At 26.4% G+C, this 14,202-nt stretch overlaps 1 protein-coding gene and 1 pseudogene across 1 annotated transcript; one reads left to right on the top strand and one right to left on the bottom strand.

Annotated features, from left to right (window-relative positions):
• Positions 1-137: 137 nt before the first annotated feature.
• LOC148563633 (uncharacterized) lies at positions 138-4,063 on the bottom strand (annotated as a pseudogene).
• A 7,263-nt stretch (positions 4,064-11,326) lies between these two features.
• On the top strand, positions 11,327-12,660 carry LOC107641782 (DNA-directed RNA polymerase subunit 10-like protein). The gene is made up of 4 exons (XM_016345241.3): positions 11,327-11,491; positions 11,587-11,645; positions 12,207-12,301; positions 12,404-12,660. The coding sequence occupies exons 1-4, from the start codon at positions 11,327-11,329 to the stop codon at positions 12,427-12,429; spliced, it is 345 nt and encodes a 114-aa protein (XP_016200727.1). The 3' UTR covers positions 12,430-12,660.
• Positions 12,661-14,202: the final 1,542 nt, after the last annotated feature.

The following is a 14,202-nucleotide window of genomic DNA, read 5'->3' as shown; positions in this document are numbered from 1 at the left end:
AATATGCATTTCTTACTGAAGTGTATAAGTATTCAAAAGTTAAAATCCTAAACTCCTATGTCTTAATAGAGATAGTAAGAATTTTGTACATCACATGTACACAAAAAAAAGTTATCTAAAGTCATATTATTTCTCCATCATATATAGTTGATATCTTCATCATTAGAAAAAGTCACTCTTTCCAACTACGCTTCATCAAGAGAAAGGTGAGCAACTTCAAGAACACCATTTTCTTCATCAATTGGTGAAAAAACATCTCCAACAATATCCCACATCATAGTTTCTCCTTTATTGTATCGTGAAATTTTTCTTGAAAGAAGACAAAGATTAGTGTGGACAAATACTAAATTTTCTGCACGTTTAGGCTTCAACTTGTTTCTTTTTAGGGAATGGATAAAAAATATGTGCTCCAATTCCTTTCACAACAAGAAGATGAAGATGGTTGCCCTAGTATCCTAAGAGCAATTGGTTGAAGAAATTTTGCTTTACCACCATGAATTAGCCACCAAGATTTTGCATCAACTATGCCTCTATCATTCAAAGAGTCATAATCATCAAAGACACCTCTACCATCAGAAAAGCTTGTAAATTCAATGTTTACCTTTCTCCTCTCTTCTTCATTAGGAAAATACCTCTTCAAGCATTTAACTCTCTAATTAGTGATCTCAATATCTTGATGAGGAGAAACTCGTGTAGGATCTTCTCTTAACCATTGGTGACTATAACACCTATATAATTAGTAGTTAAGCAGAAATTAATAATAATTCAATTATCTTCACTTATAAATAAAAGTTATAAACAATAAACGTAAAAAGTTACCTTGGATTCAATGAATGTGCTAAACAATGAAGAGGTGTGCTGCTTTTTGTCCAGCTTTGAACCAATATTGAGTGCACAACATTGTAGAAGGACGATGACTCTTGTTCATTTTTTCTTTCATAGAGATATATAGCACTTTTCCTTTCTTCATCATTGAATCCCACATCTCATGGACCAAATGAAGAGTAGGTGCATCCATGTCTGTACTTCTTAAAACATCATAAATAGGATTTGTGAAAGCAAGAATATAATCAATTTTTTGCCACCAATTTTTACTCAAAATATTTTCTGTAACAAACTCAGCTTTGCCAATATTATCTTCCTTGTATGAAGACCATTTCTCACTTATAACCATCTCTTTGAGGCCTTACTTTAACAACCTAAATCTTTTGAACATCACAATAGTAGAAGAAAATCGAATAGGAGCAACATTAAGCAACTTCAATGTATTAAATTCATTGAAAATAGATAACCTCATATGATGATTAACAATGAATTTTTTTATAAAAGAAGTATTTTCAGCAATTTGAGTAATCCATGAGCATTCTTGATAAACAAAATTATTCTTCTCTGTATTCTTAGCTGCACAAATATCCTTTAAAGCAAGGTTGAGAGTATGAATAACACAAGGAGTCCAATAAACAGATGAAAATTCAGCTTTAATTAATAAACCAGCCGCTTTACAAACCGGCGCATTATCAGTCCCAATCTGCACTACATTTAGGAGACCGACTTCTCTTATCACATCTCTTATTTGTTTTGCAACATAATCCTTGTCTTTGATCTAATTTGAACAATCTACAACTTTCAAAAACATAGGTCCACTTTCAATTACAGCTATAAAATTAAGAATAGGCCTCTTTTGGGGATCACTCTATCCGTCACTTACAATACTCACTCCCTTTTCACTCCACGAATTCTTAGTAGGTTCTAACATTCTCTCCACATATTGCTTCTCTTTTTCATGTAAAGTTGTCCTCAATTTATTATATCCAAGAGGAATATAACCATTAATATAATAATTAGCAGCATAAGAAAAAATTTTGACAAAATACAAATTTTTGGCTAGATAAAAAGGTAATCCAGATGAAAAAAATATTCTAGCAATATGTAAATCTAGAGTCTCCCTTGCATTCACATTAAAAGCTTTCTCTAAAAGTCCAGTAGCTCTTCTTTTTCTTGAATCAAGTTCACTTGCATTAGATAAGGGTGGAAGATGAATTGACTTAGCCTTTTTACTTTCATGCAATAATATACTTTCACTATCAAGTTTTTTAAGTTCTTCAAGCTTTGTTGATGTAAATTTTGCACAAAATCTAATTTCTTTTCCTGAAATCTTCAATAAATGTATTCTTACTCTAATATAAGAACCACTAAATAAAACCTTGCAAAATTTACATTAAAATTCAAGATTTTCACTACCTTCAATTTTATATTTCTTTGTTACAAATTTTTATAAAGGCTTATCAACACTTTCTTCAAAATTATTTTGAACACTCTCTAAGCTCATCTCTCGCAATCCTACAATAATTTAAGATAAACAATAAACATTTGTGTAAGTTTTTTATTGCTATTTATTCAGTTCTCCATCCAATTCAAGATAAACAATAATATGAACAACGATGTTATATCAACAAAGTAAGCTGAGTTCATTCCCAGCTATTATTGTTTACTAAAATATTCAATACTTGACAAACATATAAGTTCATTTTTGACAATATTAAAAGATACTTAATTTTTTTAATATTTTTAATTTTGAATGATAATCACTAAAATAATAAAGAAAAGATCTAAGTACTTAGAAATCCAAAGAAAGGATTTGTAATTGCAGAATTCAACACAGCACCAGCTGAATTTAGTATACAACAAAATATAAATTATTATATAATACTAGTATACAAATAATAATATGAACATGCCTCTATTACGACTTAGGAGATATGAACGAAAAGTTCAATGAAACAAATAGTTTCTTATTATATATGCTAAAAAACACATTAACAATCAATCCAATTTTTTTTCCTCTTGTCTTTCTTCTGTGTCTTTCTAATCTTCTCATATCAGTCAGTAAAAAATTCTGAAAGAAGTCTCTAACAATACCTAATTTCAGAAGCACAAAACAAAACAAAACAAAACCAAAGAGATGCACAGAATAAAATAGAAATCTAGAACCAAATAGAAGCACAAAATTGACAAAACAAATCAGAACCAAAGAGAATCACAGAGGCTAGACCAAAATAGAAATACCGAACCATAAATTGATTGATGAAAAAATAAACATTCTCCCTTAATTGAAATGGAGGGCGCAGAAGAGCACGGGAGCAGCGCAACAGTCATGATAGAAGTGGCGACCGGGGAGGCGCGGCGAACACGGCAGCGAGAACTGGAGCAACGACGACAACAAGTGATGGCTGGAGAAGCAACGAACACAGTAGCGAGCACGGGAACAGCGACGACGAGCACGATGGAAGTATTTTACTCGCTCCCCACAGACGGCACCAATTGTTTTTGCTGAGTTTGGCCGCTGTATAGCTCGTCCATCGGTGAATACTTGTAAGCTCTCCGTCAAGATGAGTTATAGAGAATAAAAGGTGGGTACTTGCAAAAGACACTCCGACGCTCAAGTCAGTAAGTGTTTAAGAGGTATAAGAATAATTCTATGAATATAGAATGTAAGACATGAAATAGAAGTTATCATATTTTGTGTGTTATAATAATTCTATGAATATAGAATGTAAGACATGAAATAGAATTTATCATGGGTTGTCTATTGAGATATAAAAATCGGTGCCTTTTATAGGCATAAAATTGATGAATGATATTTATGTTATGACCGTTTGGTTATTAAGATAGAAATGATGGTCATTAAGTCGATAATGAAGGTGTCGATTATAAGCAAATAATGAATGATAGTTGACGCCGAGTTATAACTCATAATGCACAATAAAGATCGAGTTATAAGGTCACGGATCAATATTAATAAAAAAAATAGGATAAGAAAAGAACTTTTTAAATTTTATACGACGTTCATGACAAATAAAAAAAATATACAAGGTTTAAGTCCAAAAATAAATTCCAAAAAATCTTTCATGCAAGGTTGCATTTTATATTAAACTAATAATATTATTATACAAAAATAAAATATTGTTTTCGTCTAAAATAAAAAATATAAATATATATCAACTAAAAGATACAACCGAAGAAAAAAACAATCGGTTCATACACAATTCCAAATGTCATCCATTCGGTTTTAAGAGCTGCCAACTGAATCAAAACCGGTTTTGTTATCGGCTATGTAAATGAGTGGGATGCTACGCAGAAAATTAAAACCGAAATGGTATTTTAAACTTTGGTTGTAAAATCCATGACCAAAATCAAATTGAACCGATCAGCTCTTTATTTTGGATACTCTTTTAGGTTTTGTTCTTCGGTATCGGTTATGTTGAATTAAAACCGAATGGAATTTTAGCATAACAGAGTGTAGAGCATAGACTTCGATTCTAAAATACATAACCAAAAACCAAATGAACCAATCAGCTCTTTATTTTGAATATTCTTTTCGGTTTTGTTCTTTGGTTTCGGTTATGTTGCATATGGTATTTTAGCATGTGAATATAGACTTCGGTTCTAAAACCCATAACCAGAAATCAGATTGAACCGATCATCTCTTAATTTTGAATAGACATTTTGGTTTTGTTATTTGGTTTCGGTTATCATTAAATTATTTTACAATGATAGTATTCTAACGCTAAAAATATTAATGTGACACACATTCTGGTGTTACTATATTAAGAGAGAGGGATTTATTAAGAAAGTTGTGGAGGCAAGTGCTCCCACTATAATTTGAAAAATTTGTAAGTAGTATATAAAAATAATATTTATTTGTCTCTACTAAATAATTAAATTTGACTCCATTAAATTAAATTATTATAAAATCTATTGAAACTCGAAAGAATATTGTTTATTCATTGGTATTTCTTCTTTTGAAATTAGCTTTAATTTTATTTGTAGTAATTGTATTAGTTAAAAAAAAATTTAACTATAAATATCATAAAGAGTTGGCATTTATAAAAAAAAATGATATTTGATTGTACTGACAATAAAAAGATTAATCAATCTTTTTAAAATATGAAATTTAGTTAGAGAATAGAAATTTAAATTATATGTTATTATTTAAATTATTATTTTAATATTTTTAATTTGTTGGTTAAATAATTTAAAGACTAATCAAATTTTACAATAACAAAATATAATTATAAAAGTTATTATCGTATTATGTTTATAGTTTGTGAACTTTGTTAAGTGTAAAAAAAAATCAACACCAAATTATTCACGTGTTGAAATATAAAATAAATATTAAATATAACAAATATATTGTTATTAATTTTGTGACTAATTTTTAGTGTACACATAATATTTTTTATATTTTGTTTCTACAGTCAAAATTTGTTAGATTCATCACTAAATATATACATCTCTCTTTTATTTTAGAAAATTATTTTTTTATAATTATATAAAAATTAACATTTAACACACAATTATACTAATTACTAATCATTAATAATTTCAATCATTCTAATTATATTAATTGTCAATCATTATAATATAATTTTTAATCAAATATATAATTATCCATAAATATAATATTAATATTAATAGCTTTGTTAATATTCTCTATTATACATATGTGTATCTTATTAGTATCAAATTGATATTGATATCAATTAATAATTAATTTTTATAATTAATTTTGTGTTACTAAAAGATATATATATATATATATATATATATATATATATATATATATATATATATATATATATATTTCTTTTGTAATTTATGAGTTTATATTTAAGAGTTAAAATATTTTGTTTAATTTTTTAATTTATTATTTTTTTTTAACTACTTTATAGAATAAAAATTAAATATATTATTCATTTTTTATTGAAATTGATTATTTTAAAGTACAAATTATCATTTTTATGATATTTTTTTATGTTGCCATTTTATTATTCTTTTGATAATTAGATTATAGTTTTTATTCAAATTTATTCTTTTCGTCTAATATTATAGTTTGATTGTCCTTTGTCGCAATGATTTACATTGCACCACATCTATATATCAAATACCACTTCGAGGTGTATTTATTGATTTAGCTTCCAATTACATGGATGTAAGAGTTGAACAAAAAGACAGTAAATTCCATTTTATTAAAGAATAGTTGGATCTACTCATATTTAGTTTTATAATAGTTCTGGGTCTTACAAATGATATTATTTTAGTTGGTTGTCATTACAAAAATGACTCTAATTTATATACGTCTAAAGTCTAAAATGACTTAAATATTATTTAAATAGTTTAATTCTAATATTAATAATTAATTAGATTAATTTTAAAGAAATTATAATTGTTACCCCAATTTATATATTACGACTGTTATTTTTGGTTATGTTATTTTTAAATTTTTTAATATGAATTTTTTATCTTTAAATTTATTTTTATTTTTATTGGCTTCCAGTATAACTAAGAAATAAATAAAATAGTTAAGTTAAAAAATTTGGTAATAATAAATAATAGTTTTAGATTATTATTCAGACAAAAACTAAATTCTATATAATACTATTAGTTGTACTAAAACATTTTATTGACGTTATATAAAATAGTTAATAGTTGGATTAAAATTTACTGTAAGGTTAAAAATTTTAATAGTCCAGTATGATATATTTAGTTGGGACAAAATTTTATTAACGTATAATTAATAATATCATTGGGTTAAAATTTAATCGTCGAATAATATATATTTAGATATATAAGAAAATAATTATGGGTATAAAAAACTAATTTAATAATAATAATTAATGACTATAATTAATATATATCAAATTAATTTAAAATTAATTAAAAATTTATTTTTTATTTTAAAGTAGATCAATCCAATAATTGTTACTAGTAAATGAATACACAATTATAATTGATAATACTTTACATAATTATAATACTTTTCATAATTATTATTATTTTTATTATATTACTATTTACATGAATGTATTATTAAAAAAAATATCGTATATTAATTAGATTATTCACTAATTATACATAATTAAAATTATTTATTTTATTATACAAAGTGATAATTAATTAGTCTAATTTTTTTATTAGATATATTTAATTAGCATATAAGTCGTGTTTTTAATAATGATATATATATATGAAAATAACTGTTATTAATAAAGATTACCGTGCGTGTTTTATGAAGATTACACAAATTTAAGCATATGATGATATTAAAAATAAAAAATAAAAATATTATTGAATAATTGTAAACTCAAAAATAATCATAATACAAAAAAATAATCATAATAAAAAAATATATAATGATATGTGACTTAATTTTTTTTACATATAATTAATATATATGTATACATAACTAAAGAAATATTAAGAATTATTTAAATAAAATAATTATATCCAAGGAATCTACTTTACTTACACTAAAAAATTTATTAACCTATAATGATGAATAGGATTATCGAAGTAAAATTTTGTTATCCAATAATATATATTTAGATATATAAAGATATAATCATAAGTATAAAAAATAAGTTAATAGCTATAATTAATATATATCAAATGAATTTAACATTAATTAAAATTGTTTTTTTTTTAATTTTAAAAATCCTATTATTATTATTATTATTATTATCTATGAAGCACGGACACTTCGCTGAATTGTTCTGTTCGCGTGTCGGACACATTTCGGATATGATACTCACCACACTCGTCCGACACGCGTGTTTGTTGTGTCCAATCGTGTCTTAATAAAAAATAAAAAATTTTCTCGGGACACACTTGGACACACCTAAATACCATCACGTGTCAGCGTGTCCAATCTTATTCTTAAAATATATTCTTGAAATAAATTTAGATATAGTATATATTATTATTTATTAAAATAAAAAAATATTTTAAATACTTGATATAATTAAAATAAGACACTAAAAATTATTAAAAATTAATTTATATTTTAATATCAATAAAATATTAAAATATCATTACGATTTATCTAAAAAAATACTTTATATTTTATATGTATGTGTATCCCCATATCTTATAAAATTTTAAAATGTGCATGTCGACGTGTCTCGTGTCGTGTCGTGTCGTGTCCCGTGTCCGTGCATGATAGATTATTATTATTATTATTATTATTATTATTATTATTATTATTATTATTATTATTATTATTATTATTATTATTAACTGAATGTACAATTATAACTAACATTATTTTACGTAATCATAATATGATCCATAATTATTATTATTATTCCTGTTATACCACTATTTGCATGAATAAATTATTAAAAATAAATTATTATGTATTAATTAAATTATTCATTAATATGCATAATTAAAATTATTTGTTTTATTATATACTTTTAAAATAATAATTAATTAATCTAATTTTTTTATTAGACATAATCAATTAGCATATAAACTTATTGTCTTTAATAATGATTTAGAAAGATTACCTTGATTAATAAAAATTGCTATAATTTATAAAAATTACACGTACAATAATATTAATAATAAAGAATAAAAAATTATAAATTATAAGCTAAAAATAATTATATATATTTAATATATAATTATAATAAAAAATAATTAATATATATGACTTAAATATATTTATCTATATCTAATATATTATATATACTTATACATAAATAAAAAATATTTAAAATTATTTAAATAAAATAAATATATTTTAAAAATATGAAAATTATTAATTAAACAATTAATATATAAGTATATATAAATAAAAAAAATTATTAAATAAAAAATATAATAAATTTTTTATTTTACAAATCAATCACGTATAACTAGAATAATTTGTTCTGAATATCAATAATCAAATTAATTTAATATTAATTGAATATTTTATTTTTAATTTAAAATAAATCAATCCTACACTATATATATATGTCCTTTAGTATATTAGTTGATTGCAAATTTTTTTATTTGAGACTTATATCTTTTTTAACCATTATTATGGCTATTAAATTCTATTTTAATATTGAGTTCATCAATATATTATTAAATATGATTTTTTTTATATTTTTTACCTATATTATGTTATCATTTTATTTTATCTTAATTTTTTTTGTGGGTATAATCTTATTAAGAATCTCAAAGGTAACATTTAAAGATAAAGTTTGGAAACTTAAAATTAGAATACGAGAAAAAACATGTGGATGTTCAATGATCAATATTAGAGACACAAACTAAAATTTTGGTTGTTTACAAAAAAAATATTTACGCACATTTTCTCATAGAAATTAAGACATTAATTTATTGCATATTGCGCTTTTTTCTTTAAGATTTAATTACTCTATTGGTCCTTATAATTTTACCAAATTTTAATTAGGTTCTTATATATATTTTTCTTTCAATTGAGTCCCTACATTATTTTTAATTTGTAAATATGTTCTTGCCAGTATAACAAATATTAGAGTTAATGAAATATTTTTCTGCAAATTAAAAGTGTCCATAATTAAAAATCTAATTAGATCTTTGATTACATGTTTTTGAAAAAAATATTTTGTTAATTTTAATATTTTTAATATGAAAAGAATCTAATTAGAAAATTAAAAATATTATAGAAATCTAATTAAAAAAATATAAAAATATAATTACAAATTCAGTGAAATTATAGATAGTAATAGAATAATTAATTTTTTTAATTAATTTAATTATTTTATAATTTTTTTATTATATACTTTTGCTTAGTATTTATCTAAATAAAAAATAAAAAATTTAACTTAATTTAAAATTAAATATATTCAAAAATATTTTTTTATTAAAAATATTTAAAATATAAATAAAAAATAAATATTTCTCATGCACGGCTACATACACTAATGTCGGATAAAACCGATGGCATTTTAGGTTTAGCTAACATGTATTGACTTCGGTTCTAAAATCCATAATAAAAAATCAAATTGAACCGATCAGCTCCTCTTTACGGTTATTCCATTCGGTTTTGTTCTTCGATTTCGGTTATTTTGGATAGGTTTCCTTTCAAAATTATGGTTTTGAAGACGGTGGAACAGCACGAAACCGAGAATATATAGGATAATATCAACATATATTAAAGGGCAAAACCAAAGAATAGAATAGCTAAGTTAGTCCATTATAAAACAATTTAAATACACCAATCCGATCTAGACAATATGTAAATTAGGGAATAATTTGTCTATCAAATCTACCATTATCCATTTGATTTTAAAAAAAATCTATACCAAAACCAAAAAATAAAGTATTACATAGAATTTTAAAACTTATTTAAAGCATAATTTTATTTCATCTGAAAAATACAAATACCCTAAACTTTGAAATTTTTTTTGACGAACTTATAAGTTTTTAAGAAGAAAATGTTAAGTCACTGAAAGATTTTTATGATAAATTTATGAATAAATGTCCTTTTCGGTCTCTAATCATTTATCCGATAGACTTCCTACTTTTTAAGAAATCTAAACATTAAAATTGATTTCTATTTATTTTGATATATATACATTCCAGATTTCCAATTCCTATCTACTTTGAATAAATGCCATTTTCAGTTCCTAACCAAGAATTGGAACGTACATATATTAAAGTAAATAGGGACCGATTTGAATGTTTAGATTTTTTAGAAAGTGAAAAGTCTATCAAACAAATAGTTAGAAACCGAAAAAGATATTTACTCTAGATTTATTGATCTCTACAGAAAAAAAGAAATTGACAAATAAGTAGAATTGTAATAGTGTGTTTATTCACCCCTAACAAAGAATAAACTGTGCAACTTTTTCAGAAATTTATCAAGTCCAATATTTTATTTTTTAGAAACTTTGTAATTTTTGTTTTCTAGAAACTACAGTCTACGCTCTACATACTATATGTTTTAGAGAAGTGTTAGGGACCAATAGAAATTGTGATATATAATCATCAATTAGCCATCATAAGTGTGTTTAACGGTGGAAGATTATATCCAATGGTGGAGGTGGAGGATTATTCATTTTACTTTTAATAGTTAAGTGCTGGCTAAATTTTAATAAAATTGCTGGCCCTCTAGACTTTTTCTATGTTTTATTCAGTGTTTATTATTTTTTTATCAATTTTTTAATCTAATTTTTTTAATGTAACAGTTTAATAAAATATTATTAGTCTATAATTTTAAATATTATTGACTTTCTACGAAAAAAATAACAATTAAATCTCTGGAAACTTTAATTTTGGATTAATTAATCCAAAAAAAAGTACAAATTTAAAGGATTGAAAAGTTTAGAGGGCCAGCAACTTTGTTAAATTCTGGTCATGTAACCAGCAAAGAAAAGTGAGCCATTAAATAAAATCTTACACCAATCTCACACCATTAAAACCATCATTAATGACTATTTGATTACTACAAATCACAAAAGTTGCTGGCCCTAGTATTTCTCTTCTCTTTAAAGAACCGACTAAAAACCGTATGAATGAGTTGAAATCAGATCGGTTTGAAAGAGAAGAAAGAGAACCCACGCTCTTTCTCTCAGAGTCGCGGTTCCATCACCGCATTCCTCTTAGAGAAGCTTCCAGAGTGTTCAGAGGAAGGAGCAAGATGATTATCCCAGTCCGTTGCTTCACCTGCGGAAAGGTCATTTTCTCTTCTTCCTTGCATTTCAACCCACTACTTTTCATAAAGTTTTGAGCTTTCTTTTGGTTAATTCGTGCTCAATTTTTTGTTTATAGGTCATCGGAAACAAATGGGATGCCTATTTGGACCTTCTCCAGTCAGATTACTCTGAAGGGTCAGTTTCCCCTCTTTCTTCTTCGGTTAGGGTTTATGGCCTAAAATTTGAATGTGGGCTTACATACTTGCATATGCTGAGCTGAGCTAGATAGAATGATTGATTTTATTTTATTTCTTTTTTGCGGTGACTTGAACGGATGAATGGTTGTTTCACTTGTTTCGATCTAACATGCCTAGCAAAATGGTAGTATGAGTAGTCAATGGTTCCAGGTTGTAGTTCTCAAACTTATATAATGAATGAGTTGGCAGCACCATAAATTGTAGTATTTTGCTAGAAGACTAGAACCACTTGATTTAGCATGGGTAGTAAATAAATCCTGTTTAATTATGGTCTATTCAGAAGTTATTTGATTGTTGTACATTATGTTAACCTTTTCAATTCAACATGCATTTGTCTGTGTTCATTATGTGTAATATGGTATTGCTTTTTCAGTTTTCCTTAACTGCTGAATCCTGTTAGGGATACAATCACTAGGTGCCGATACCATTGCATTACTACTCTTATCTTCAATGGAATCAGTTAGGTCTAACATGGCTGTCTTAACATGATGGATTGCAGAGATGCGCTTGATGCTTTGGGGCTGGTTCGTTATTGTTGTAGGCGTATGCTTATGACGCATGTTGACCTCATCGAGAAGCTCCTGAATTACAACAGTAATGCGTCTCCCTCTATAGTGTGATTGTTATTTGTTTCTTCTATTCATGCCAATTTTCTAACTTCGCCTGTTTTGTACTTGATGTTGCATTTGGTTCCAGCTCTTGACAAGTCTGATCCCAGTTAGAAAAAGTTGTATGGAATCGGCTGCGCATGCACATTTCGGTCGTCTTAATCACGTCTATTATTTTGGATCTTCCTTCTCCGAACTGTTTTAAGGGGGATATATGAGGCGCAGTTTGTGTTAATTACTTATGAGATGTTATTTTTATGATAATCTGGCTGCTTTGCTCCTCTTCATGTTGCAACTTATCTTCTATTCATATATTCATATAACAGTGTAGTGTTTTTCATAAAAGGGGTTTAATGCAACTTATCTTCTATTCATATAACTGTGTAGATATTATCAAATACCAACCTGTTTCCTATAGTAGTTTAATTCATGCATAGTTATGTTACTAGGAGAGATTGATATCATAGTTATCTTATAAATTATGATATTGGTTAGAATGTTAATTTATCGATAATGGAAGTGTTTTACATGAAAATCCACATCCATATTATTCTCAAAATCTCCTTATTTTCATAATATAACCATGAAGTTGAAGTTGTTTATCTTTGACAAGCAAACATGAAACATCCAAACTCCAATAGGAGGCACAAAAGAATCCACATTCTAAATGGTTACTTCAATAAGATCAAATTGAAAAGCAGACACCACCCAAAGATGAAACCAACTTCTATTTTAGCATCTCAAAAGCATTTATATTACAATTGACGAGGGTGACACATATAACCAACATCAAAACAATACCCTTTTGAAAATTAAAAAAAAAAAAAAAATCACAAGTGTTTTCCATCATGAATGAAGACATGGGTTGTGCATTGATCTTTTAGTAGCTTATTCTTGATGACTTAGTTGCCAACACTAGCATGCATAGGCCTAGTAAGTAGTAACTACTAACTAGTAAGGGATGAGGAGCAATGCTCGCAAGCCACCGTGCCGAGGGTAACTGTAATTGGCAATGGTTGTGGGTGGCATTTTGCTGCTTGCGTCAAGGAGAAGGCTCAGAACCACTTTGCAGCATACTTAATCTTTTTTTCTTGAGGTTGAATGAATCTAATTTTAACCTCATTCTTATTGATTTATATTCAAATCGGGGAATTTATTATTACAGAATGTAATGTAAAAACATAAAAGTGAAACCCCTTCTTGCATTATTAGTTAATATCTGTCTCATTCTAAGCATAATTCGAACTCTGTTCCCTCGAGTTTCTTAATGTGGTTTTTCTGAATAGTAATTAACCAATCAAGTAATCAACCATGCTCTGATAACAAGGAGCACTTTTTTTCTCTTGAACTAATACTAATTGTTCATATGTTAGCCTATAACTTAGCCAAAGCTAAAAGGAATAAAGTCCGATCAATGCTTTATGGATAAAATTCAGCTCTGCTTTATGGATAAAATTCAGCTCTACACTAATATCTACCTGATCACATAAAGGTCGGATATGGCGACATGGGCCTAATTCTACTTGTCTAAATAAGTAACTAACTCCTTTAATCTCTCCTACTCATTTAAAAAGGAGATTTTAACAACCTGCTTAACTTAAAGGAGTAACAAGCCGCCTTAGAATGCTTTACCCTCTTATGAAGTTTCGAAAGATCGGAAATAAGAATCTTTTTTTCGGCCTCCAAATCTGACTTGTCCTCCCGCAGAGAAGTGACCTCAACACGAAGGTCGGCCAACTCTCTCTGGGTAGCACCAAGAGGAGTTTTCTCCAATTGCTTTACAAGGGCCAAACACACCCCTGCCGTTTGAATATCCCCTCGGGCCAGCATCTCTAGGTGTCTTTTGAGAGAGACATCATCTATGCTTATAGAACTATAAGAAAGGAT

This window comes from Arachis ipaensis, chromosome B5 (assembly GCF_059453495.1).
Source record: "Arachis ipaensis isolate K30076 ecotype BB chromosome B5, ASM5945349v1, whole genome shotgun sequence".
In the NCBI taxonomy this organism is placed as follows: domain Eukaryota; kingdom Viridiplantae; phylum Streptophyta; class Magnoliopsida; order Fabales; family Fabaceae; genus Arachis; species Arachis ipaensis.
Note: the sequence above shows the minus strand (reverse complement) of the source record. Positions and strands in the feature narration are given on the sequence as shown.

Excerpts from the sequence above, each read along its gene's own strand:
- LOC107641782 (XM_016345241.3), top strand. The coding sequence starts at position 11,327 with ATGAATGAGTTGAAATCAGATCGGTTTGAAAGAGAAGAAAGAGAACCC. Across the intron at positions 11,492-11,586 it reads GTTGCTTCACCTGCGGAAAG|GTCATCGGAAACAAATGGGA; the intron begins GTCATTTTCTCT and ends TTTTGTTTATAG. Across the intron at positions 11,646-12,206 it reads CAGTCAGATTACTCTGAAGG|AGATGCGCTTGATGCTTTGG; the intron begins GTCAGTTTCCCC and ends GATGGATTGCAG.